This window comes from Chiloscyllium punctatum, chromosome 30, assembly GCF_047496795.1.
Source record: "Chiloscyllium punctatum isolate Juve2018m chromosome 30, sChiPun1.3, whole genome shotgun sequence".
Taxonomy (NCBI): Eukaryota; Metazoa; Chordata; class Chondrichthyes; order Orectolobiformes; family Hemiscylliidae; genus Chiloscyllium; species Chiloscyllium punctatum.
In genome coordinates, this window is record NC_092768.1 from 38,862,837 (window position 1) to 38,890,697 (window position 27,861).

General features: G+C 45.8%; 2 protein-coding genes across 6 annotated transcripts in view; both read left to right on the forward strand.

Annotated features, from left to right (window-relative positions):
* LOC140455428 (class I histocompatibility antigen, F10 alpha chain-like) overlaps positions 1–10,948 on the forward strand; it is a 30,689-nt gene extending 19,741 nt beyond the window's left edge. For 2 of the 5 annotated variants that reach the window (XM_072550300.1, XM_072550297.1), the window contains exons 2-8: positions 4,140–4,267; positions 5,262–5,537; positions 5,655–5,933; positions 8,075–8,194; positions 9,128–9,160; positions 9,870–9,905; positions 10,536–10,948. In XM_072550300.1, coding sequence (XP_072406401.1) covers positions 4,140–4,267; positions 5,262–5,537; positions 5,655–5,933; positions 8,075–8,194; positions 9,128–9,160; positions 9,870–9,901 — 868 coding nt within the window. In that variant the 3' untranslated portion in view covers positions 9,902–9,905; positions 10,536–10,948. Of the gene's footprint in view, positions 1–4,006; positions 4,268–5,261; positions 5,538–5,654; positions 5,934–6,299; positions 7,135–8,074; positions 8,195–9,127; positions 9,161–9,869; positions 9,906–10,535 lie in introns of those variants that run through there. The other 3 variants (XM_072550296.1, XM_072550299.1, XM_072550298.1) reach the window with 3 other exon arrangements.
* A 10,261-nt stretch (positions 10,949–21,209) lies between these two features.
* Positions 21,210–27,616, forward strand: LOC140455575 (class I histocompatibility antigen, F10 alpha chain-like). The gene is made up of 5 exons (XM_072550495.1): positions 21,210–21,325; positions 25,768–26,055; positions 26,161–26,439; positions 26,664–26,771; positions 27,456–27,616. Exons 1-5 carry the CDS (start codon positions 21,274–21,276, stop codon positions 27,614–27,616), a joined length of 888 nt encoding a protein of 295 aa, XP_072406596.1. The 5' UTR covers positions 21,210–21,273.
* Positions 27,617–27,861: the final 245 nt, after the last annotated feature.

Below are 27,861 nucleotides of genomic sequence, written 5' to 3' on the forward strand. Positions count from 1 at the left end.
GTACTACCTGCCTGTCCACCTAACTTTGTATCATTGGCAAACTTCACTAGAATGCCCCCAGTCCCTTCATCCAGATCATTAATATATAACGTGAACAGCTGTGACCCCAAAGTTGAACCCTGCGGGACACCACTTGTCACCGGCTGCCATTCCGAAAAAGAACCTTTTATCCCAACTCTCTGCTTTCTGGCAGACAGCCAATCCTTAATCCATACCAGTAGCTCACCTCAAACACCATGGGCCCTCACCTTGTTCAGCAGCTTCCCGTGTGGCACCTTATCAAAGGCCTTTTGGAAGTCTAGATAGACCACATCCACTGGTTTTCCCTGGTCTAACTTACTTGTCACCTCTTCAAAGAATTCCAACAGGTTTTTCAGGCACGACCTCCCCTTACTAAATCCATGTTGACTTGTTCCAATCCGACCCTGCTCTTCCAAGAATTTAGAAACCTCATCCTTAATGATGGATTCTAGAATTTTACCAACAACCGAGGTTAGGCTAATTGGCCTATAATTTTCCATCTTTTGTCTTGATCCTTTCTTGAACAAGGGGGTTACAACAGCAATCTTCCAATCATCCGGGACTTTCCCTGACTCCAGTGACTTTTGAAAGATCTCAACCAACACCTCCACTATTTCCTCAGCCACCTCCCTCAGAACTCTAGGATGTAACCCATCGGGGCCAGGAGATTTATCAATTTTAAGACCTTTTAGCTTTTCTAGCACTTTCTCTTTTGTGATGGCAGCCATACTCCACTCAGCCCCCTGACTCCCTTTAATTGTTGGGATATTACTCATGTCTTCCACTGTGAAGACTGACGCAAAGTACTTGTTAAGTTCTCCTGCTATTTCCTTACCTCCCATCACTAGGCTTCCAGCATCAGTTTGAAGTGGCCCAATGTCTACTTTTGCCTGTCGTTTGTTTGTTTCTTACGTATTGACTTCCTATGTTTAATTCCAGAACACTAGTGTGGGACTCCACTTTCTCCCCCCAAACTGGAGTCACCCTTTATTTACAGGTACATAGCACATGACAGTGACTCAGCTAGCACAAAGCCAGCTCCTAGAGTGAACAGAACCCCTGACCCTCCTGTTTATATCTGTCAGCTGGCGTTCCCTGATTGGATGAAGTTAACAGCCACAATCAGGGAACTCACATTCGATGAGGTAAACCTGAGTGATATCATACGGATCAGTACTCCAGTAATGTGCAGCAAACTGGGGCTGAGGAGTGGTTTAAAGTGAAGCTGATTGGTTTGTGGCCTCATGGCCAGTTGTAATGACAGAGCTCCTCTGCCCGCCAACAACAAGGTGATTGGTTGTCAGGGAACTGAACAGCTCAGGGCTGACAGCAAAATTGTATTGAATTTATTCCCACGTGTACCGAGGCACAGTGAAAGCTTTGTCTTGTGAGCAATACAGGCAGATCAGAGTTAAGTAGCACAGCTAAGTAAATAATAGATAAACAGCAGCACAAGCAAAAACGCAGGTACAGGCGAATGTTAAGAGTTTGTGAGTCCATTCAGTATTCGAGCAACAGTGGGGTTGAAATAGTTTCAAAACCAGCTGGTCCATGTGTTCAGGCTTCTGTACCTTCTCCCCAATGGTAGGGGTTGTAGAAAAACATTGCCAGGGTGGGATGGATCTTTGAGAATGCTGGCGGCCTTTCCTTGACAGCGGGCCTGGTAGATGGATTCTATAGACGGGAGGTTGGTCTTTATGATTGTCCAGGCCGAGTTCACCACTCTCTGTAACCGTCTCCGATCTTGAATGGTACAGTTGCCATACCAGGTAGTGATACATCCAGACAGAATGCTCTCAATGGCGCACCTATAAAAGTTGGCAGAGCATCATGCCAAATTCCCTCAGCTGCCTGAGGAAGAAGAGACGTTGTTGGGCCATTGTGACCAATCCATGTGAAGAGTCCAAGAAAGCTTGTTGTGGATGACCACTCCCAGGAGCTTGACACTCTCCACTTGTTCCAGCTCTGTGCTGTTAATGTGCAGGGGGGCAGGAGTAACATCCCACCGAAAGTCAATAATGAGTTCCTTGGTTTTGCCGGCATTGAGAGCTCGGTTGTTCTCAGTGCACCATTTTTCCAGGTCTTTCATCTGTAGTCTGTATCGTCGCCATCTGAGATTCGACCGACTATGGTGGTGTCATCAGCAAACTTATAAATGGCATTAATCTGGTATTTGGTGAGGCAGTCATTGGTATAGAGCGAGTAGTGTCGGGGACTGAGTACACACCCCTGTGGGGCTCCAGAATAAAGTGTTAGTGAGGATGAAATATTGTCCCCAATCTTCACTGATTATGGCCTGTGGGTCAGGAAACAGGTCAGTTTCAGAGAGTGGGGCTCAGTCTGAGATCACAAAGTTTAGTCATCAGTCTTGAGGGGATAATAGTGTTTTAAATTTTTTTAGAAGTTACATCCTCAAGTGCATTTTAATAAATGGTGTCGTGTTGGCCCGGATAATGTACTGAAGGTGTAAACTCCCTGTTTGAGAATGTCTGTGCCACAATGGTCAGAATGATTCAAATTTAAAAACAGATTGACAGACTCTTACATGGATTTATGCAGTTTTTGAGCAAAAAAAATGTAATTCTGCAAGTACAAATTCACCAACAAACTTGTATGTGTGTGTGTGTATGTGTGTGTGTGTATAAGTGTGTAGGAGTGTCTGTGTGTGTCCGTCTGTGTGTGCGCACATGTGTCTGTGTGTGTGTGTGTGTGTGTGTGTGTGTGTAGGAGTGTCTGTGTGTGTCCGTCTGTGTGTGAGACATAACAAACAATCCATGTCCTTTTCGATGTATGATTTCAGTTATATCACACTGTAAACTTTTGCTGTAAATTCTGTGTCCTACAATCTTATTCTCCACAATCACCTGATGAAGTAGCAGCTCTCCGAAAATTAGTGCTTCCAAATAAACTGATTGAACTGGAACCTGGTGGTGTGTGATTTTTAACTTTGTCCACCCCAGTCCAACACCAGTGCCACCCAATTAATGAAGCAAACCCCAGTTCGAATACCAAATGAAATGATGTGGCACAGCTCCTGTTTAAATGACAGGGATAAATGAAGTGAAATTGGACATTTTTAAACATCCAATGGCAGAACTAGGAAACATCAACCAAATCATTGAGCAATCTTCCTAGTCTCTTGCTTTCCCCCAACAATCTCTCTCTTCCTTCCCACTGTTCTCTCTCTCTCTCTTTCCCCTCCCCAGTGTCTCTTTCTTTCTTTCTTTCTTTCTTTCTTTCTTTCTTTCTTTCTTTCTTTCCCTCCTGAGTCTCTCCACCTCCTCCCAGCTCTTATCCCCCTCCCTACCCTCAGCATCTTTCCCATCCCCTCCCCAGTCTTTCATCCAACCTTCCCCAGAGTCTCATTTCCCTCCCGGGTCTCTACCCCCCCCCCCTCCACCCCGCTCCTCATCCCAGTTTCTTTCTGTCCTGTGTAATCTCTCTCTCCCCCTCCTTCACAGTCTTTATCCCCTTCATCAGTCCCTTTGCTCCTCCCAATCCCTTTCCCTCCCCTGCAATATCTTTGCCTTCTACGCCTGCCTCTCGCCCTTCTCGATCTGTAATCCCTCCCATTCTATTCCTCCAGGTCCCAATCTCTTTGGTCCTCATCCCAATGCTCTCTCTTCACCCCTGACCTTCCTTATCTCATTTCCAAACCCTCCACATTCTCTCCTCACTCCTCAGTGTCTCTCCTCCATGCTGTACAGTCTCTCTTCCTCATTTCCCAGTTCCTCCACAGTGTGTCTCTCTCTTCCCCCATCCCCAGTATTTATTTTCGCTGTCCCTATATAGTCTCTATATAGTCTCAGTCCCTCCCCAATCTCTGTCCCTCCTCAGTCTGGCTCTCTTTATCCCCCAAGTCTCTCTTCCTCCCCCCACCCCAGCCACATGCTGTCTTGTTTGCTAGTTCCTCTCCCTCCCAGATTCCCTTCCAGTGCGTGTTCTGCAGTTTGATAACCAGCTCCTCGAACTGTTTATATTACAGAGACTAACTCTCGAACTATAAAATATACAATTGTCTCAGGAGAACAAGATTTCCCTGAAGTCACTGTTGTTGCGATGGTCAACGGAATACAAACAGGTTACTTTGACAGTGATACCCGTCGCTGTGTCCCCAGGCAGCAGTTCCTGGCTGATTCACTCAGTATGAAATTCTGGGACGATGCTACAGATCAGGCGATCACACACACCGGGCTGGCAAAGGAGAATCTGAAATCGATCATGAAAAGGACAAACCAGACTTCAGGTAAAATCTCACCGTCAATTGTCCACATTATCCCCCAGGTCACTCCACTCGGTCCATCTGCCAGCACTGACCCCCCTGGGTCTGTCCACTCAGTCCATCCCCCAGCACTGACCCCTGGGTCACCCCACTCAGTCCATCCTCCAGCACTGACCCCCCTTGATCTGTCCACTCGGTCCATCCCCCAGCACTGACCCCTGGGTCATTCCACTCAGTCCATCTCCCAGCACTGACCCCTGGGTCATTCCACTCGGTCTATCCCCCAGCACTGACCCCTGGGTCACTCCACTCAGTCCATCCCCCAGCACTGACCCCTGGGTCACTCCACTCAATCCATCCCCCAGCACTGACCCCTGGGTCACTCCACTCAGCCCATCCCCCAGCACTGACCCCTGGGTCTCCCCACTCAGTCCATCCCCCAGCACTGACCCCTGGGTCACTCCACTCAGTCCATCCCCCAGCACTGACTCCTGGGTCACTCCACTCAGTCCATCCCCCAGCACTGACCCCTGGGTCTGTCCACTCAGTCCATCCCCCAGCACTGACCCCTGGGTCACTCCACTCAGTCTATCCCCCAGCACTGACCCCTGGGTCACTCCACTCAGTCTATCCCCCAGCACTGACCCCTGGGTCACTCCACTCAGTCTATCCCCCAGCACTGACCCCTGGGTCTGTCCACTCAGTCCATCCCCCAGCACTGACCCCTAGGTCACTCCACTCAGTCCATCCCCAGCACTGACCCCTGGGTCACTCCACTCAGTCTATCCCCCAGCACTGACCCCTGGGTCACTCCACTCAGTCTATCCCCCAGCACTGACCTTAGGACTGTCAACTAATTCTGCAACTTTAACTTGAGATTGGAACCCTTTCCCCTCTGATCAGACTGTGACCCTCATCCCCTATTTCCATCTGATATTTGATCCCCTTTCCCTCTGATCAGACAGTGTGTGATTATCTATTATTTATTGATGATTGATCCCTGTCTGGTCACTGACAGGAATTCACACTCTCCAATGGATACATTCTGTTGAGGTCAGTGAAGATGGCTCTGTGAAGAGATCGATGAGATTTGGATTTGATGGAAAGGACCACATTAGTTTAGAACCAGACAGAATGAGATGGGTTGCCGCAAACCACTTTGCAGCGATCAATAAAGAGAAATGGAATTCAGATCAATCCTGGAACTACTATTGGGAATCATATCTGCAAAAAACATCTGTTGAACATTTAAACAGATATCTGGAAGTTGGAAAGGATTATTTCATAAGGAAAGGTATGTATTTCAGTTTTGATCCCATGTTCTGATCTAACCTCACTGATCTATGAAACCGTTCTCCCATTCCATTCAGTGTCTGTCTATTGTTTGTGGTTTCACCCTTTCCCATCACAGTTCAGCCTGAAGTGTTCATCTCCAGGAGGGAGCCCAGTCGTCAGGACAAGCCGCTCACTCTCTCCTGTCTGGTCACTGGGTTTGATCCTGTAGACATCGAGGTGACCTGGCGAAGGAATGGAGAGGTCATGTCTGAGACACATTCCTCGGGGGTTCGACCGAACCACGATGGGACCCATCAGATCCAGAAAGAGATTGAGATCAATGCTGGGGATGAGGATAAATACTCCTGTCAAATTGAACACAGCAGCCTGGCAGAGGCCCAGCTCTATCAGTGGGGTAAGAGACTGGAGAGTCTGTGTGTCTCCATCCTTCAGGCTCTCTGCCTTTATTCCCGACGAAGGGCTTTTGCCCGAAACGTTGATTTTATTGCTCATCCGATGCTGTCTGAACTGCTGTGCTCTTCCAGCACCACTAATCCAGAGTCTGTGTGTGTGTCTATGTGTGTGTGTGTCTCTGTGTGTGTGTGTCTGTGTGTGTGTGTGTGTCTGTGTGTGTCTGTGTGTGTGTGTATACATGTGACAGATGAAACCATTTAGAGGACACTTTTTTACTTCCTTGTTTGCAACTACCCACCTTGTTCTCTGTGTTGATATGTCATGTTGGTCTCAATTGAGTTAAAGATTTCAATTCTAAGTTTGACAGGGTCTCCGAATCCCAAACTTCCAGAGCCTTTTGGGGATTCCAGATTCCCACAGCCCTGTTATTGGTGAAGTACTCATCAATTTCACTCCGGAATAATCTCACCAGGATTACAAGAAGATTCCCTTGTATTCCAGGCTTCAGCACCAGACATGGGCACCGATTGTCCAGTAGCCAGACAGTCAGAGACTGGACACACCCTGAGAGAGGAGGGTCTGGACCCCTCAGAATTCCTGACTCACTGAATGGGATTTGTCCGGGAAGTTTCAACTTCCGATGGACAATTACCGAGCATTGGTAACCTCTGGAAAGATCTCAGGTTCTGAGGTTAGGGATTAGAAGCTTCTTTAACTCCTAGTGTGATGATGCTGCCACTTTAAAAGGTTGTTGGTGTCCTAGTTTTTGTGTTGAAGAGAGGTTGTAAGGCAGAGGCACCAAACATGCTGCTGGTGATGACTGAGGGAAACATGTTGTGAGGCCTTGGAGTTTTTTTTAAGATGGAACAATAGAAGCAGTCTGAATGGGTGTGGCCAGCTCTCATAGAAACAGATCCCTCAGTTTGGTTTTTTTTTCAGCTGCATCAGAAGCCTTTGGGTTCTCAAAAGAGTTGGCAGCTTCAGTGAATGTTACCTGGCTACTACTCTCTGCATTTTTTTCTTGATATTGTTTCCTCTGGGATTGGAGAACTGCATGTAAGAATCTGTGACTGAATTTACCTTTTTGCCAAGGTGTTTATGAGATGTAACAATTGGAATAGTCAATTAATAATAGGTACTATATTCGGTTCCATTTTTCAATTGTTAAGTTATTCAAAATTCCTTTATCTTTTGTTTGTATTTAAATTAGAGCGTTTAAATAAATTGTGTTTTGCTTAACATTGAGTTGTTTGAACACTTGCATTGCATCTGGAACACTCCACTTCCCATCCAGTTTTAAAATAAGAAACCGTTCAAATCGAGGCTACCTTCTTCAAATATTTTGAGGGGGCCTGGTCTGGTCCCTAATACCAGAGAACTAGAAAACTGACCATCTCCAAATGTACTGCTGAACCCTCCATTCACACACTGATGAGGATATCTGGTCAGTGTGGGCAAGTTGGACTGAAGACACACACTTGTTGTGTGACTCTAACTCTTTGACTCCATCCCCTCAAACCCATGACCTGACATTCTGCAACCAACACTTGACCTCTCCCCAGCACCAACACCAGCTCACCGCCTCCAGACGTCTGTCAGACTCGCAGTGCATCACCCTGGACAGACAACTGGGACACAACACAGAACTCCACAACTGGATACCTAACAAGGCCCCCTCACCAGCCCACTGTGGCACCCAAACACCATTCCATTGGTACTGAATATCCCCAACAATCACCAGTGAGTTCCCAAACTGCCCCTTGCCCAACCACTGAGGAAGTGCCTTTCTGGGACACCTAACTACACCCCTCCAACCATTCACTCACTCCTTCACCTCACCCAAGGCTGATCTACCCCACCAGCACTAGTAAGGACAGGACACAGAGATATCGGGGAGAATGGGAACTGAACTGTCTGGGGATGTAGCCCCCAGGACAGGTACAACACGATGTTTAAACCCATATCAATGGGATCCTTGGTGACTTCACTGGAGAGTGAAATCGGGAGAGGGTCAAACCCGCATTTCAACCAATCCAAACAATTCCCAACAGCTCGGAGGGTTATAATTGCTCCCAATCAACACAGAGCTAGAAATAAATGCAGGAACAGAGAGAATCCTGATATATTTCCAATGTGTTTCAGAAAATCTGAAAAGCAATTGGCTGCATTCCCAACTTGGAAGTCTCATTGCATCAATGGTCATTCTATTGGTTGTAATTGTCGGGATAATTGGAATAATCATCTGGAAAAGGTCACGGAGAGGTAAGAATCAGAGAGAGGGGAATGTGGAACTGAGGGGACAGGGTGAGTGTGGGGGAATCTCCAGTACTGGGAGTACAGGGCGCTGTGGGAATGGAAGTGACTGACACCCCACACACAGATACACATGTATAAACACGTCTCGTTCCCAGTCTGATTTTCCTTTGTGTGATCAGCCCAGAACAGATCTAATATTATTCATTAAACCCTCTGCACCCAATCAGATCCTCACTGACTGAATATTAATGGAATGGAAGGGATTTTCAGCATCTCCATAAAGTGTAAGGATGGAAGGGAGTATGGGAATGAGGATTTCTGTCTCAATCCCTGTAAAACCTTCCTTCCTGCCTTGTTTGGGTACCATCTCCTTGATACATTTTGAAGATCTCTCTCCCTTAATTAGTTTGTGCAGTTTTGGATGACTTATTACTTTGGTTTGACCCTCGGCGTGTGACTCTGATACCGATCATGTTATTCCAGGCATTTGGTTTGTCTCCAGTACCACTGTATTTTTAATGTTTTGGAATGATCTCTCTGCCTCATTTAATGGGATTCTGGGTCATCCCTTCTCTTGTTATCCAGTTGTTGAAACTTTCCTCCCACCATCTGACATTTGTAATCACCTGCAGAGACTCCACTCACCCCATTTGGATGATCTTTTGATCTCTCTGCCCATTGATCTCCCTGATGATAAATTCGGTGTCTGTGCGCTTCTCTCTCACTTCACCTGAGGAAGGGGCTACACTCAGAAAGCTTGTGATTTCAAACAAACCTGTTGGACTGTAACTTGGGGCCGTGTGTGATTTCTGACTGTGTTCACACGAGTCCAATACCAACACCCCCACATCGATCTCCATCCCCTCACACTTGTTGTGTTCTCACTCTCTGAGAATGGATTATTCCCCATCCTAATGGACATTTATTTTGTTTCTGCAGGTTCACCAAGCAGGACCTACACAACAGCTCCCAGTAAGTGACTGAGGGGACAGAGTGTTGGGAATGATGGAGAAGGTAATGGGAGGTGTAGAGTAGATTCCCTACAGTGTGGAAACAGGCTCTTCAGCCCAACAGACACACCGGCCCTCCAAAGAGTAACCCACCCAGACCCATTCCCCTACCCTATACTTACCCCTGACTAACACACCTAGCACTATGGGCAATGTAACATGGCCCATTCACCTGACCTACACACCTTTGGATTGTGGGCAGAAACCGGAGCACCCGGAGGAAACCCACACAGACACAGGGAGAATGTGCAAACTCCGCACTGTCACCCGAGGTGGGAATTGTACCCGGGTCCCTGGTGCTGTGAGGCAACAGTGCTAACCACTGAGCCATCGTGCTGCCCCTATTCGAGTGTAGAGTTATATTTGCCTGGGTGTTGCTCAGGGTGATGGGTCCATCTCCTCACAATGCTGTTTCTCAGCCAACACTCTCTTATCGTCCGGTTTCTCTACTCCATGTCCCCAGTGTCTCTCCTTCGAATTGTCACCCTCCATTCTCTTCCCCCACTGCCCCTCCCTCCACTCGCTCACCCTTAATTCCCACTGGGGGGTGCTCGGAGAGTCTGGTTACTTAATGCTGAGGGCGATTAAATCCTGGGTCCAGTGAGTGATAGAGAATATCTCACACAGTCTCATTTTATATTTGATATAACTTCTCACATTTATTTTCTCAGCTTCTAATGACCCAGGTGCAGCTTCTTCATGATTCAGTAAGTGACATGTCATCTTTTCTCTGACTGAAATTTATTTAGATTTAGATTCTCTAGATTTATTTGTAACATTTTCACATCCCTCCTGACCCTGTCCCACCCTCCCAGTTACTGTTAAACCCTGTCAGACTAATTCCTCTCCCCTCCTGACCCTGTCCCACCCTCCCAGTCATTGTTAAACCCTGTCAGACTAATTCCCCTCCCCTTCTGACCCTGTCCCACCCTCCCAGTCACTGTTAAACCCTGTCAGACTAATTCCTCTCCCCTCCTGACCCTGTCCCACCCTCCCAGTCACTGTTAAACCCTGTCAGACTAATTCCCCTCCCCTCCTGACCCTGTCCCACCCTCCCAGTCACTGTTAAACCCTGTCAGACTAATTCCCCTCCCCTCCCCACCCTGAAGTGATTGCCTCATGTCTCTCCATTCCTGACCTTGTGGGTTTCCTGGGACCCACTGCAGGTCATTCGTGGAGCCTCATTGCGGAATAACGGGATTCTCCTGTTCCAGTATGATCATGGACATTATTGTCTATCCTTCCATATCACAGCAGACACACTGAATTACAGCTCATTGTTCACACTCAATTCCTTCAGGACAGAGATCAATTTTTCTGGGAATGTGTTTCCACAGATTGAGCACTGGATCCCAGATCCCCAGATTTGGATCCTGGTTCTTCAAGTGAAACCTTCTCAAGTCGTGTTTCCATCCCGTCTCAGAAACGTGAGCAGTGTCACCGTCAGAGGGATCTTCACAGATGGTTCCTCCCTCACACTTTCTCATCTTCACTGTCTTCAGTGGGTCACTGATTTACCTGAAATGAAGTAATGTCCTCAGGGATCTCGGAGACAGTTTTTATATTGAAAGAAATCGATTTTTCATCTGACCGTAACAAATTTCAAATGTTATGTAAATTTCTGTATATAAATATCAGTTTTACATATTCTAATTCTTAAATAACTATATAAATATTATAAATCTGAGTTATTGTTGAATACTAAAATCTATCACGACTTATCACCATTATTTAACTACAATCACCAATATGCGTCATTTGTAATCATTAAAAGTTATTTATTGACTTTCTTATTGTGATATTTTTATCAATATTTCACAAGAATAATTATATTCATTTACACAGCAGCAGCTTGTGGCTGTTGGAATCAGCAGTTGCTGAGCTTCAATTCAATGTGAACTGGGGGAGTTAAGATCATATCCATCAGCCTCTGTTGTAAAATCCAAATCCCAAATGATAACTCCATACCCATCAACACAATCAGGGAAAGTCCGTTCCCAGAGAGTGGAAACACACAAGTGTGAGGGAATGGAGATTGTGTCAGAACCTGATGGAGATTCTGGAGATCGTTTCCATTCCATCGATATTCCCTGAGGATGTGAGTGTGTCTGGTGGGTTTGATGATCAAAATCAGACTTGTACTAAAGGACATAGCTGCTAGACTGGGTCTGCAGCAGGTGGTGAGGGAACCAACAAGAGGGAAAAACATACTTGATTCCATCTTTCCAATCTGCCAGCTGCAGGTGCAAATGTCCATGACAGTCTCAGTGAGAGTGACCATCGCACTGTCCTTGTGGAGGCAAAGTCCCACTGTCACATTGGGAATAACCTCCATCGTATTGTGTGGCACTATCACTGTGCTAAATGGAACAGACTTGGATCAGATCTAGCAGCTCAAGCCTGGGTATCCATGAGGCACTGTGGGCCATCAACAGCAGCAGAACCATACTCCAGCACAATCTGTAACCTCATGGTCTGGCATAGCCCCCACTGAACCATTAACACCAAGTCAGGGGATCAACCCTGGTTCAATGGGGAGTGCAGGAGGGCATGCCAGGAGCAGCACCAGACGTACCTGAAGATGAGGTGTCAACCTGGTGAATCCACCAAACAGGACGACTTGCATGTCAAATAACATAAGCAACAAGTGATAGACACTCAGTTACAGCAGAGTTTGCTATCTAGAGAAATTCATCAAAGATCCTTCAACAGTGCCTTCCAAATCCACAACCACCTCCATCTGGAAGGTCAAGATCAGCAGATATATGGGAACACCACCACCTTCATGTTCCCCTCCAAGCCACTCACCATCCTGACTCGGAAATATATCACCATTACTTCACTATTGCTGGTCAAAATCCTGGATTTCCCTCCCTCATGGCATTGTGGCTCAACCCACAGGAGGGAGACTGCAGCAGTTCAAGAAGGCAGATCACCACCACCTTCTCAAGGGCAACTAGGGACGGGTAATAAATGCTGGCCAGTCAGAGACACCCACATCCCACAAAAACAGAATCAATACAAAAACTGGGGGGAGGTGTGATACATGGTTATTGTCTCTGGAGAAGGCATCCCGTGACCAAAGTATCATTCCAGAATGAGAAGCCTCTTTCTCCTCCAGGGAGTTGTTCAATGTTCACACCTGGATGTGACAGGACAGCAGAGCTTCGATCTTATCTATCGGTTGTGGAATCACTAAGTTCTGACTCTGCTCCCTCTGCTGTTTACTGCACAATCAGTCCTGATCTGTCACTTCACTGACCAACACCATCACTTACAAGTTCCCCTCCAAGCCACTCACCATCCTGACTTGGAAGTATATTGCACTTGGTTCACTGTCACTAGGTCAAAATCCTGGAATTCTCTCCCACCACCACATGAGCTGCTGCTATTCAGAAAGGTAGCTCACCCCCACCTTCTCAAGGACAGTTAGGGACGGGAAATAAATTCCAGCAGCCATTGATTCCCACATCCCTCCAGTGAATAAAAAAGACATCACTTTTCATCTCTCCCTGGTCCTGCTCCTGTGATCCCTCCCACATTCCTCACTGAACTGGGATTGGTCCCCTGGCTTGGTGGTAATGAGAGACTGGGGGTTGGGTTGAGCCATGAGGTGACAGTTTGTATTGGATGGCAGTTCCGCTGGTGTTGATGACCCAGAGTACCTCATGGACACATAGTCTTCATCTGCTCGATCTGTTCAAATCCTACAGAAGGGGAAGGAGGGGGTGTGCCATGAGGTTTAACGGGGAAATGTGTTCCCATATGATGGTTATTGGTAGGAGGAGAGTGCAGAGAATGGGCTGTAACCACCCCACCCCCCCACTGGGTTCTCTGTACATGACTCTCACCATCAATCCCACCCCCACCCCTCACCCCCACAGTTTGCTCTCTTCAGCCGACTCTTCCCACCAAACCCCATACAGGTTTCTCTGTGATTATATGACTCTGTAATAACTCCTTTTCACAATAGCCCACAGGCCAACCTGACTCTCCGTAATTAATCCACTCCATGTTCCCTCACATTAAACTCTCTGTCAGGTTTAGCTCATTGATCACTGACTGGGTGAAGAATCTCTCTCACTGTAACTGTGTCCTCCTGTTCTGAATCTCTCGGTTTAGTTTAAAACCAATCTCAGATTTCTCGTTTCCAGACTGTTTAATGTTTTATGAATCCCATCAGGTGCTTCCTTTCCTGGTAGAATAGCCCAATTCTCCTTGTCACATGACCCAGAACCTTGACCCTGGGGGTGAGCCTGGGTGTTTCTCTCTCTGCACTCCCCGCTTCCACACTCCCCCCACCCCCAGGGTCTGAGTGTCTCCCCTGTGACTGTGTACTGAATTAGACTCAGTACCAGGAAGAACACCAAGGTCCATGGGATTCCCAGCCAGCCCAGAGTTATCAGTGACTGATACTGACCTGTGACCCATGACCCAGGGTGGCACCATGCCTCAGTGGTTAGCACTTCTGCCTCACAGCACCAGGGACCTGAGTTTGATTCCAGCCTTGGGTGACTGTCTGTGTGGAGTTTCCCTGAGTCTGCATGGGGTTCCTCCGGGTGCTCCAGTTTCCTGCCACAGTCGAACAGGTGCACCCTGGGTGGATTGGTCATGCTCAATTGCCCACAGTGTCCAGGGTTTATTTTTTGGCTGATGTGTCCAGGGATGTGTATGTTGGGTGGATTAGCTGTAGGGATTCTATGATTCATGAATGGCCTTTAATCTCCCAGTTCCCAGAGAGAGAATGGAAAGCTGAATTCTGTACTCATCGGGAGAGACTCAGGGAAAACACAGGGAGGGAAAGGAAAGGATCACAACATTCTGGGAATACACTGTCCCTAATCCAATCAAGGACTGGGAATTAAACACTCTGAGGGGAAACAGCTTCTGTTTACAAACTGGAAAAACCAGTAATACAACAATCTTTGGAGACTGCACCCGATTTGTTGAGAAATTTGATCCATTGTTTGATGTGAAGCTGCAGAAGCAGAAAAATGGAACAGGTGCAAAGTGATGACTCGGTCCCAGTGACGGGGAAGCTCCAGCACAGTCAGGCTGAGGTTCAGGCTCTGAGCCAGTCAGGCTGGGGCTGAGAAGAGGCCTCCCCCACCAGCTCAAGGAGCATCAGGACAGCACTAGGACCCTGGGATCCCCCCCTCTCACAGTAAACATATGGCTCAGTCCTTCCAACTGGGGGAGGTGACGGTACATCGGGATTGTCCCTTTATATTTTACAATATACACATCACGTTAATCAGACAGCTCACTCAAGGGGTTTTATAAGGTCATCAATCTCTTCCTGTGGTGTGGTGGGAGGGCTGCAGACAAAGACCTTGTTTCATTCAGCATCTATGGGACTTGAAATCCCTTTCCATGAAATGCCCCACTCTGGGTCTCACATATTATTGGTGAATGAGGGTTGGCTCTGAAAGGGTTAATGCTGAGGATTACATTAAGCACTGCCCAATATGATGATGTCACATGGACTTGGGTGAAGGGATCAGATGTGGATGTTGAAGGGGTGAGATCCAGCATGAATATCTCCCTTATCGTCTTTAAAACAATGTCCCCCCCACCCCCCACGCCAGTGTATCCTGGACCGAGCTGTTACCATGAAGTAAACTCAGTCCTGTTTAAAACAAGAACCTGTTCTCATTAGCTTCTCATGTGGTTTTCCTCAACTAACCACTTGACCAACCAGGTCCTGGAGATTCCAACCAGGAAAGAGGATAGTCATATTTAATCTCTCAGATGGAACTGGAGGAGCTATGGGGAAGATCCATCTTACCCTACGTGTCTGAAAGGTCAATGGTTCATGGTGTCAATTCCTTCAAACATCCCTGAAAGTGTTCTTGAAGAGCTCTAGGTTAATGAAGTCTGGAACCACTCTGTGGCAGACTGGAATTTTACCTTCCTAACATCTCAATCATTGCACAATGAAGGACCAACGCCATCCAGATAATGAACCATCACTGGATATCTTTATCTAACACTGTATCTATATCTGTTTGTGTATGTCCATCAGTATGTTGTGTGTGGGTGCAAACAGATGTCTCTGCCTTTGTACTTATCCCCATCCGTGTATATCTTTCTACATTCCTGAGTGAGCTGTGTATGAGTGCACACTGACACATCTAACACTGACCTATATCTGTCCATCTCCCTTTCATTATCTGCCTTTTCTCTCTCACTCTGTGCAATCCACCTACTGACAGGATCCTGCTCTCTGTCTGTGAAATGTGGATCATGTATTCAGACCACATTATGATCTGGAATCACTTTCCCCTGAGCTACCTGACACTGCCAATGGAGATCAGGTGGTTCAACAAGATCCTGACACTGAAGTCCATCGAAAAGCTGAGCTGCCAGCTATCGATGCTCTGACCATGAATCATGGTGACAATGTTCAGCTCATGGGGTTCCAGTGTCTGAGGGTCCAATCCTGAAGATGGTCTTATCTGGGTAATTTCTGAGTGAACAGTAAGATTATAATGTCTGTTTAAAAGTGACTCTGACACAAAGCAACACAGATGTCTGTCATTGGGAACAAGTTGTTGAAGATGAGAAAGGGTGAGGAAACCAGCCCTGAAGGTCCCTTCGACTCTGAGAGCCATCACCTTGCTGACACTGGATGGAGACACTCCTGGGGAAAGTCTCATCTGAAGAATCAGGATTCTGACCTGGTGGATCTGGGATCCACTGTTCAATTTGTGGAAGCATATTCCCAAGAAAAATCTATCTCAATCATTCGATAAAAACCGGTTATAGAGTCACAGAGATATACAGCACAGAAACAGACAGTTCGGTCCAACACATCCACTCTGACCAGTTATCTTGACGTCATCCAGTCCCACTTGCCAGCACCTGGCCCACATCCCTCCAAACCCTTCCTGTTCATTTAACCTTCCTGATGGCTTTTAAATGCAATTGTACCAGCCTCCACCACTTCCTCTGGCAGCTCATTCCATACACGTAACATACTCCATGTGAAAACGTTGCCCTTGAGATCTCTTTTATGTCTTTCCCCTCTCACCCTAAACCTATGCCCTCTAGTTCTGGACTCCTCTAGCCCATGTCTATTTATCCTATCCATGCCCCTCATAATTTTGTAAACCTCTATAAGGTCACCCCTCAGCCTCCGAAGCTCCAGGGAAAACAGCCCCAACCTGTTCAGCCTCTCCCTATAGCTCAAGTCCTCCAACCCTGGTAACATCCTTATACATCTTTTCTGAAGCCTTTCAAGTTTCACAACATCTTTCTGAAAGGAAGGAGACCATCATTGTGTGTAATATTGAAAAAGTGGCCTGACCAATGTCCTGTACAGCTGCAACATGACCTCCCAACCCCTGTACTCAATATTCTGACCAATAAAGGAAAGCATACCAAACGCCTTCTTCACATTCCTATCTACCTGTAACTCTACTTTCAAGAAGCTATGAACCTGCACTCCAAGGTCTCTTTGTTCAGCAACACTCCCTAGGACCTTACCATTCAGTGTATACATCCTGCCAAGATTTGTTTTCCCAAAATGCAGCACCTCACATTTATCCGAATTAAACTCCATCTGCTACTCCTCAGCCCTCTTTTTGTTGATTGTGTGGAAACCTCCCCATTACCCTCTCCTTTCACAGCTTATGGGACCATCTGTCCAATGATATGCCGGAAGAACATGACTTGGATTTTTGTGAACTCACTGTTCACCAGGTTTAACACCAAGCACGCCTTCTGAAGTTGATTGAATAATTCTGAGAGATACTCCAAATGATCCTTCCACATGTGTCTGAAAATGACAAGATCCAAGTACACCACACAATCAAACAATCCCAAAATGGCTTTCTTAGTTAGTCTTCAAAAATTGGCATTTTTCGTATTAAAAGACATAACTTTGAACTGGTAAAGTCTGCTCGCTGTCATATAAGCCAAAATTGCCTTCACTCTTTCAGTTAAAGTCACCTGCCAGTATCCTCTGTGTAGTTCAAGCTGTGAAATGTAAGTTGGTTGTCCCACCTTCTCAATGTAATCTTTCAATCCTGGCATGGGATATGACTCTCTCGGAACAGTTAATTACTAATATTTATTGCTTCAATTATTCTGTTATGTTTTTAATAGAGTTGTTATTTTGTTGTATTTTGACTACAGTGGGTGAATAAAGTGTGTTCTGCTTTAAATCCGGTAGTTTGACCAATCAAATTGCATCTGGAATGCAGCATCTCATGTTGAGCTTTAAAATAAGAAAAAGTCAGTGTCCAGACTATCTTCTGAATATTTTGAGGGGATTTGGTCGGGTTTATAACACAATCCCCTGGATGGTCTTGACTGTATGCCCTCAAGACAGTGTTTAAATCCGGGTGTTCCCCAACAGGAAACCCTGGATGAATCAGGACATACAGAACCTGCTAAAATCCAGGTGTGAGGCCTTCACATCAGGAGACCCACTTAAATATAAGGAATCCAGGTGTGACCTTCCCAGAGCCATGAAGACAGCCAAGGACCAAAACTGATCCAAACTAGAGACCCAGACAGACACCCGGCAACTATGGCAAAGACTGAATGACATCTCAGGTTTGAAAAAGGGACAGTGCAAGATAGCAGACGATGACACATCCCTCCCAGATCGTCTCAACACCTTCTGTGCTCGCTTTGGGCAGAATTTTGGTGGAGAGGTAACACCTATTCCAACAAGTCCTGATGACCCTTTCCGAACAGTCATTACATCAGAGATCAGATCAGTTTTCCTTTGTGTGAATCCAAGGAAAGCGATGGGACCAGACGGAGTACCAGGCCGTGCACTCAGAGCACGCACAGAGCAACTGACAGAGGTCTTCTCGGACATCTACAACCTCTCCCTGGAGCAGGCCACTGTCCCCTGCCTGTTTCAAGAGGGGCCCAACATCATCCCTGTGCCTGAGAAGGCTCATGCTGCTTGTCTCAATGATTACTGCCCACTGGCCCTAACTTCGGTGGACATGAAGTGCTTTGAAAGGCTGGTCATGGCATTAATCAACTCCAGCCTCCCAACAATTCTCGACCCACTCCAATTTGCCTATCGGACCAACAGATCCACATCAGATGCCACATCACTCGCCCTTCACTCCTCCCTAGACCATCTTGACACCAAGAGCAGCTACGTAAGAATCCTACTCGTTGACTACAGTTCAGGCTTCAACACTATCATCCCCTCGAGACTGATGACTAAACTTAGTGATCTCAGACTGAGCTCCACTCTCTGCACCTGGATCCTGACTGTCCTGACCCACAGGCCACAATCAGTGAAGATTGGGATCAATATTTCATCCTCATTAACACTCAACACTGGAGTCCCCCAGGGGTCTGCACTCAGTCCCCTACTGTACTCACTGTATACCCATCACTGCGTCACCAAATACCAGACTAATTCCATTTACAAGTCCGCTGATGACACCACCACAGACGGCCGAATCTCAGATGGCAATGAAACAGACTACAGATGGGGAAGTGGAAGACCTGAAAAAATGGTGCGCTGAGAACAACCGAGCTCTCAATGCTGGCAAAACCAAGGAACTCATTATTGACTGTCGGTGGGATGTTACTCATGCACCACCCCCCCCACCCCCCACCCCCCACTCCTCCACACACATTAACAGCATAGAGGTGGAACGAGTGGAGAGTGTCAAGCTCCTGGGAGTAACCATCAACAACAAATGTTCTTGAACTCTTCATGTGGACACACTAGTTACAAAGGCCCAACAACGTCTTTTCTTCCTCAGACAGCTGAGGAAATTCGGCATGATGCACGTCTTTTATAGGTGTACTATTCAAGAGTATTCTGTCTGGATGTATCAATACCTGGTATGGCAGCTGTACCACTCAAGATCGGAGACGGTTACAGAGAGTGGTGAACTCAGCCCGGACAATCACAAAGACCAACCTCCCATCTATAGAATCCATCTACCAGGCCCGCTGTCAAGGAAAGGCCGCCAGCATTCTCAAAGATCCATCCCACCCTGGCAATGTTTTTCTACAACTTCCCCTACAACCCCCTACCATCGGGGAGAAGGTAGCGAAGCCTGCACACAGGGATCTGCTGGTTACTAAACAATTTCTACCCTATTGTTGTTCGAAATCTGAATGGACTCACAAACTCTTAACATTCGCCTGTCACTGTTTTTTTTTGTTTTTGTCGCAGTTTACCTATTATTGACTTCTCTATGCTACTTAACTCTGTGGTCTGTCTGTATTGCTCACAAGACAAAGCTTTTTACTGTGCCTCGGAACACGTGACAATAAATTCAATTCAATTTAATGTTTGATGTCATTGTTCTAATGCTCCCCCATTTCTGGATGGTACACAATTAATTTAAATTATTTGGACTTCTGAGCTCTTTATAATTTCCTTGAATAAGTTTGATGGAAAATTTGATCCTTTCCAATTGCATTCCTACAGGTTGTCTGTAATGATGGAAAAAAAATTGAGTAATTCTTCTACACTTTTTTCAGCCATGCTATCTCATTATGGAATGGCCTCTGGAAATCTCAGAGACACATCCATTATGGTCAACAAATACCAATCCCCACATTTTGTTTTAGGGTTGGGTCTGATGCAATTATCAAAACTTCTGTAAAAGATTCATCAAATGCTGGAATAGGTATTAAATGTGTTGGTTTTATTAATAAATGAGTTTTCCAATTGTCTGACATGTCTGACATGTCTGGCAAAATGCAATGACATCTTTCTGCAGTCCAGGTCAAGAAAAATAGACTTCTATTTTTGCTTGAGTTTTACTTATTCCCAAATGACCTCCTGCTGGTAACTCTCATGGTGCTACCTACAACATCTCCTTTATATCACACACCAGTAATACAACTTGATGAGCTTCTGCCCATTTTTCACCCACTTGAACATGTGGTGGTCTCCATTTCCTCATCAATACTTCGTTTTTAAGATAGTGACTTGTGGGATATGCGCACATTTGCCTTTTTGGTTCAACTGTTTTATCTTTCCACCTTTCAATTGTAAGAATTGTCGGAGGAGGCACTGAAAATTCCAGAAGACATGGCAGTAATTTTGAAAGACTAAATTTTTTTTATGTATAAGTAGGACTGGTCTTTATTGGAACAGCATATCATTAGAATCTTGCTGTAATTGGGCACAATTAGAAGTTAATCAGGATTTATTCTGCTTGTTAATACTTTAGTTAATTTGCTCACTGTTCGAGTTAGGTAAATAGATGGTGACGAGTTGATTTTAAAGTGAGTGTCAGGGATTTATTTTATTGAACCACTTGAAGTTGCTGAGAAGCAGGATACACCACTCTGCACACCCCCTTTTACAGATTATGAGGTGAGGGGCTCCTCTTTGGGCATTTCGGTTTAGTTCACAGGGCGGGGGTCTCAACCTCCACTTTATAACAGAAGGAAATTCTTCGCAGTTTTAACTCTCTGCTCTTCATCATGAGTTACCAATACTTCACAAAGTGAATTGTTGAACTCCAACGAAGTCGTCTCTCCAAGACTGTGATATGTGTCTGATTTATTTTCATGGCCTATCCACTTCGCAATGTTACTTTGATTTTTTCAAACTTTGACCAAGTTCTTCCGTTAGATTTTGAAATTGTTTTCTGTCAGCTTCTGGTACAAGTTAATCTGAACATGAGATGGCTGTTTTTAGAATCATAGATTCATCGACTCCCTACAGTGTGGGGACAGGCCATTTGGCCCAACAAGTCCACCCTGACCCACCGAAGGGTATCCCACAGAGACCCCACACCCTGTGTCCTGCCAACGGGAGAAAGGTCAGTTTTCCCTGTGTCTGTTTCACAGCGAGTAACTCAACCTGTCTGTGTCTGATCTCCCTGGGAACTGGTGACAGGAATCTGTTCATCTCTTTATTGGGTTTTTTTACTGAGACTGGGACTGAGACTGGTTCGGCAGCTTCAAGTTCAGCAAATGATCAAATTACTTTGTCGATTGGGAAATGGCATCATGGGGAGGAAAGAATGTTTAGTTTGTTAATTTTTCAGTTTGTGAACAGCAGATATTTTCCAATCACTTTTTATTCCCAATTCCTGATTGGAATAGGGAGAGTGGATTCCCAGAATGTTGCTGATCCTTCTCTCCATCTCCCTGTGTTTTTCCCGGGTCTCTCCCGGTAAGTACAGAATTCAGCTTTCCATTCTCTCTCTCTCTCTCTCTCCCTGTGTCTGGGGTGAATATGAATCTCTTGGGGAGAGTTTGAAATGGGGGATGTTTGATCAGCCGCCTGTTATACAGCCAGCCTGATCTTTTACACATTGAAGGCAGCACAGTCTGGGAGACTCTGATGGGATTTGTGTCCAGGTCTCCTGACAACAGGATGTAGAAACCCTGAGATCAGAGAAGCTCCGAGCAAATGGGAAATGGTTCCAATGGAGAATTTTAATTTTCACATCGATTGGGAGAAGCCAAACAGCTTCATCATTCCTGGTCTAAAGTCTTGTAAACACTGTGGGGAGGAGAAGGATACTCCATGTTTAACCCAGCCCAGGCTTAGCTGTGATGCCTTCATGGTTGAATAGGCCAAGTTATTCCAGACACCAACATCCTGCTGGCCGTGTATAAAGGGCTGATTAAAAAGCTTAGTGAAGGACAGTGAGGTTCCTGCTCTGGATTGTTTGACAGAGAGACTGTTCACACAGTGACTGTCCCCCATGGTCTCACACTTCATCCTCCCAAATATTCCTGTTTCTCTTCATTTCAATCCAGATTCATTCACACCACATCGTTCCTGGTTATGGTGATAAATCTGCCCTTGAGTTATCATTAATTCCTCAGTCCAGATGGACCATGGCCAAAATTCTGCTTCAGGTTTTCCTGGGATATTGTTCCAGGTTAGTGATACACTAGGTGTGTCCCAGGTTCCTGTTCCAGGTTCATGATTTTCTGTTTAACATTCCAATCCTTGAGGACGAGGTGGAGCATCCCCAAGTTGTGGTCCACATAGGCACCAATGACATAGGTAGGGAGAGAGATGGGAATTTAAGGAAGAAAGGGAGTTAGGGTGCAGACCTGTTATCTCTGGTTAGTTGCCTGTGCCACGTACTAGTGAGGTGAGAAATAGGGAGAGAGAGAGGAGTTGAACACATGGCTACAAGGATGGTGCAGGAGGGAGGGTTTCCGACACCTGGATAATTGGGGTTCTTTCTGGGGTAGGTGGGACCTCTACAAACAGGATTCTCTTCACCTGAACCAGAGGGATACCAGAGGTGGGGGGAATTTGCTAATGCTCTTTGGGAGGGTTTAAACTAATTCAGGAGGGGTATATGAACTCAAATTGTAGTTCGAGTATAGAGGAGTTTGAGAGTAGTGAGATCTGAACTAAGGTTTGAAGAGGGCATCAGCAAGCAAGAAGTGTGACTACTTCAATACCAGGATCATGTGGAATAAGGTGGGTGACCTTGCAGCATGGGTTGGTACCTGGGATTTCGATGTTGTGGCCATTTCAGAGACATGGCTAGAGCAGGGACCGGAATGGTTGTTGCAGGTTCCGGGATTTTGATGTTTCAGTAAGAACAGTGAAGATGGTAAAGAGGGGCAAGTGTGGCATTGTTAGTCAAGGACAGTATTGCGGTCGCAGAAAGGACATTTGAAGACCCGTCGACTGAGGTAGTACTGAGGAGTGGTTACACTGTTGGAAGTTTTCTATAGGCCTCTGGATAGTTCCAGAGATGTAGAGGAAAGGATAATGATACTCAATAGGAGCGAGTGTGACAGGGTAGTTGTTATGGGGACATTTAACTTTCCAAATATTGGCTTGGAATACGACAGTTCAAGCACTTTAAATGGGTCATTTTGTGTCCAATGTGTGCAAGAGGGCTTCCTGACACATTATGTCAACAGGGCAACAAGGGGCGTGGCCACATTAGATTTGGTACTGGGTAATGAACCCAGCCAGATGATAGTGGCCACAATTCAGTTATGTTTACTTTAGTGATGGAAAGGGATACGTACACACCGAAGGGCAAGAGTTATAGCTGGGGAAAGGGCAATAACAATGCAATTAGGCAAGATTTTGGATGCAAAAGATAGGGAAGGAAACTGCAGGGGTTGGGCACAATTGAAATATTCAAGGAACAGCTACTGCGGGTCCTTGGTAAGTATGTACCTGCCAGGCAGGGAGGAACTTGTTGAACGCAGGAGCCGTGGTTTACAGAGGAAGTTGAATCTCTTGGCAAGAAGAAGAAGAAGAAGGCTTATGTTAGGATGAGAAATGAAGGCTCAGTTAGGGCACTTGAGAATTACAAGTTAGCCAGGAAAGACCTACAGAGAGTTAAGAAAAGCCAGGAGGGGCCATGAGAAGTCATTGGCAGATAGGATCCCGGAAAACCCTAAAGTTTTCAATCAGTATATCAGGAATAAAAGAATGACACTCAAGTAAGATCAGGGCCAATCAAGGACAGTAATGGAAGTTGTGTGTGGAGTCAGAAGAGATAGGGAAAGTGCTAAATGAATATTTTTCGTTAGTATTCACACAAGAAAAAAACAATGTTGTCGAGGACAATACTGAGATAAAGGCTACTAGTCTAGATGGGATTGAGGATCACAAGGAGGAGGTGTTGTAATTCTGGAAAGTGTAAAACTCTATAAGCTTCCCGGGTGAGATAGGATTTATCGTAGGATTCTCTGGGAAGCCAGGGAGGAGATTGCCGAGCCTTTGGCTTTGATCTTTATGTCATCATTGTCTACAGGAATAGTGCCAGAAGACTGGAGAATAGCAAATGTTGTCCCCTTGTTCTCGAAGGGGAACAGAGACAACCTTGGTAATTATAGACCAGTGAGCCTTACTTCGGTTGTGGGTAAATTGTTGGAAAATGTTATAAGAGATAATTATCTAGAAAGGAATAAGTTGATTGGGGATATTCAACACGGTTTTGTGAAGGGTAGTTTGTGCCTCACAAACCTTATTGAGTTCTTTGAGAAAGTGACCAAACAGGTGGATGAGAATAAAGTGGTTGATGTGGTGTATATGGATTTCAGTAAGGTGTTTGATACGGTTCCCCACAGTATGTTATTGCACAAATCTGGTGGCATAGAATTGAAGGTGATTTAGAAATTTGGAACAGAAATTGGCCAGCTAAAGAAGACAGAGGGTGGTGGTTGATGGGAAACATTCATCCCAGAGTTCAGTTACTAGGATCTGTTTTGAGTCCACTACTGTTTGCTATTTTAATAAATGACCTGGATGAGGGCACAGAAGGATGGGTTAGTAAATATGTGGATTACGCTCATCGGTAGAGTTGTGGATAGTGCAGAAGGATGTTGCAGGTTCCAGAGGGATATAGATAAGATGCAGGGCTGGGCTGAGAGGTGGCAAATGGAGTTTAATGCGGAAATGTGTGAGGTGATTCACTTTGGAAGGAGCAGCAGGAATGCAGAGTACTGGGCAAATGGAAGGATTCTTGGTAATATAGACGAGCAGCCAGATCTCGGTATCCATGTGCATAGACCCCTGAAAGTTGCCACCCAGGTTGGATAAGGTTAAGAAGGCATACAGTGTGCTAGCTTTTATTAGTAGTGGGATTGAGTTTTGGAACCGTGAAGTGATGCTGCAGCTGTCCAAAACTCTGGTGTGGCCACAGTTGGAGGATTGTGTACAATTCTGGTCACCGCATTATAGGAAGGATGTGGAAACTTTGGAAATGGTTTAGAGAAAATTTACTCGGATGTTGCTTGTTATGGAGGGAAGGTCTAACAAGGAAAGGCTGAGGGAACTGAGGCTGTTTTCATTGGAGAGAAGAGGGTTGACAGGCGACTTAATTGAGACATACAAGCAATCAGAGAGTGAAGTAGAGTGGACAATGAGAGCCTTTTTCCTCAGATGGTGATGGCTAGCAGAAGGGGTGACAAATATAGGATGGATATCATAGGTAGTTTCTTTACTCAGAGAGTAGTAGGGGTGTGGAACACACTGCCTGCAATAGTAGTAGACTTGCCAACTTTAAGCGCATTTAAATGGTCAAGGGAGAGACATATGCACGAGAATGGAATTGTGTTGGTTAGATGGGCTTCAGATTGGTTTCACAGATTGGCACGACATCCAGGGCCGAAGGGCCTGTACTGCGCAGTAATATTTATATTCTATATTCTACCTTCATCTCAGTTCCACCACGCTCAGATTTCACAGCCCCATGCAGAGAAAGTGTCCTTATAAATAATATACCAAGTCCGATCGTGGGTCAGTGCCTGTGGGAGGCTGACAGAGTGGTCACGGATAGTCACAGACAATAGCCCCAGAATGCAGCCTGTGATCGAAACACATGACCACATGGAATGGGCCTGTCATTCCCAGACAGTGGGAATGTGAGCGCCGGAATTCTGACCCGGATCGGAGAACCCGTCCTTACCTGCTCCAGGTTGAGGTGTGAAGCAGCCACTGGAGAAAGGGGCAGTGCTGCCTGAGTCTGGGACCCTCTGACAGCACAGGCCCTGGAGATCAGCACCGTGTGTAACCCCCCTCTCCCTGGGCCTGATACAGGATCCCCATTCACCTTTGATCAGATTGTTCCTCTGGTAAAATTTATTATTAATTATCTATGACTGTTTGATCACCGACAGGAATTCACATTTTTCAACAGATAACTACTGTTGAGATCAGTGATGACGGCAGCATTAAGAGATCGATGAGATTTGGATTTGATGGAAAGGACTTTATCAGTTTAGACCCAGACAGAATGAAATGGATCGCACCCAATCCCATTGCAGTGATCACTAAAGAGAAATGGGATTCTGATGATTCCTGGAACAACTACTGGAAAAGACACCTGGAAGAAGAATGTGTGGAATATTTAAAGAGATATCTGGAAGTTGGAAAGGAATATTTCAGAAGGAAAGGGGTGTATTTCAGTTTTGATCCCATGTTCTGATCTAACCTCACTGATCTATGAAACCGTTCTCCCATTCCATTCAGTATCTGTCTCTTGTTTGTGGTTTCACCCTTTCCCATCACAGTTCAGCCTGAAGTGTTCATCTCCAGGAGGGAGCCCAATGGTCAGGACAAGCCACTCACTCTCTCCTGCCTGGTCACTGGGTTTTATCCTGTAGACATTGAGGTGACCTGGCTAAGGAATGGAGAGGTTAAGACTGAGACCCAATCCTCGGGGGTTCGACCGAACCATGATGGGACCCATCAGATCCAGAAAGAGATTGAGATCAATGCTGGGGATGAGGATCAATACTCCTGTCAAATTGAACACAGCAGCCTGGCAGAGGCCCAGCTCTATCAGTGGGGTAAGGGACTGGAGTGTGTCTGTGTGTGTGTGTGTGTGTGTCATTGATGAAGGAACAAACATTTGGAGAGTGAATTTGGGCGAGGTCAATACAATGCGTCAACTAATCCCATCAGTTCCCAATGGGTGGGATCTGTTACAATTGTCCCAATTGTCCCAATCAATACAGAACTGGGACTGGAAATGGGAACAGAGGCAATGCTGATTTATTATATTGTGTTTCAGAAATCCGACAAAACAGCGTGGAACGTTCCCATCATGTACTTTTGATTGGATTAGTCTCTGCAATGGCTGCAATATTTGGAATAATCATCTGGAAAAGGCCGTGGAGAGGTAAGAATCAGAGAGAGGGGAATGTAGAGCTGAGGGGACAGTGTGAGTGTGGAGGAATCTCCAGTACTGGGAGGACAGGGCACTGTGGGGAATCCCCACACACGTATACGCACTTAATGACACATCTTGTTCCCTGTCTGATCTCCCTTTGATTGATTGACCCAGGCTAGGTCTAATATCGATCAGTAAACCCACTGCACACACTCACATTCTCACTGAATATCGATTGAATGAGAGAGATTAGCGTGTTTTGAGAAGATTTGCAGCTCAGGTTGAGGTTTTGGATGTAGGTTTGCTCGCTGAGCTGGATGGTTCATTTCCAGAGTTTCATCAGTCGTATGTGAGGACACTAGTGAGAGAAGGTCATGTCTTTTTGTGACTAGTTGGTGGTCATGTATCCTGGTGGCTAGTTTTTGGCCTGTTTGTCCAATGTAGTGTTTGTTACAGTCCTTGTATGATATTTTGTAAACGACATTAGTTTTAATGTACCTGGGCTACAAAACCAGAATCACATCAGAGACTGCCCTCAAATTCACTTTCAACATGTTATATCTGTAAAGGTCAGGCTGAAAACAATTCCACACACTTCCAGGTGGTCAAAGTGAGGCCCATCCACACAGTGACAATCTCCAATAACCCACCAAATTATAACACTGTCAGAATCCTGTCTGATATAATCAACAGAATCAGATTCAACTGGGTCAGAATTAGCTGCTGCAGCCTCTCAGAACAGGGAGAAAACACAGAATCAGGGTCACTCAGATACTCGATGGAGTCAGTATGGGACACATGGAAGAGATTGGCACCATAATCCAGGGATTGGAATGTTAAACAGAAAATCATGAACCTGGAACAGGAACCTGGGACACACCTCATGTATCACTAACCTGGAACAATATCCCAGGAAAACTTGAAGCAGGATTTTGGCCATGGTCCATCTGGACTGAGGAATTAATGATAACTCAAGGGCAGATTTATCACCATAACCAGGAACGATGTGGTGTGAATGAATCTGGATTGAAATGAAGAGAAACAGGAATATTTGGGTGGATGAAGTGTGAGACCATGGGGGACAGTCACTGTGTGAACA

What these genes read in the sequence shown, in the direction of transcription:
- LOC140455575 (XM_072550495.1), top strand. Translation starts at nt 21,274, where the DNA reads ATGTTGCTGATCCTTCTCTCCATCTCCCTGTGTTTTTCCCGGGTCTCT. An exon ending in AAGGAAAGGGGTGTATTTCA is followed by an intron (nt 26,056 to 26,160) that starts GTTTTGATCCCA and finishes TTCCCATCACAG; the next exon opens with TTCAGCCTGAAGTGTTCATC. An exon ending in GGCCCAGCTCTATCAGTGGG is followed by an intron (nt 26,440 to 26,663) that starts GTAAGGGACTGG and finishes ATTGTGTTTCAG; the next exon opens with AAATCCGACAAAACAGCGTG.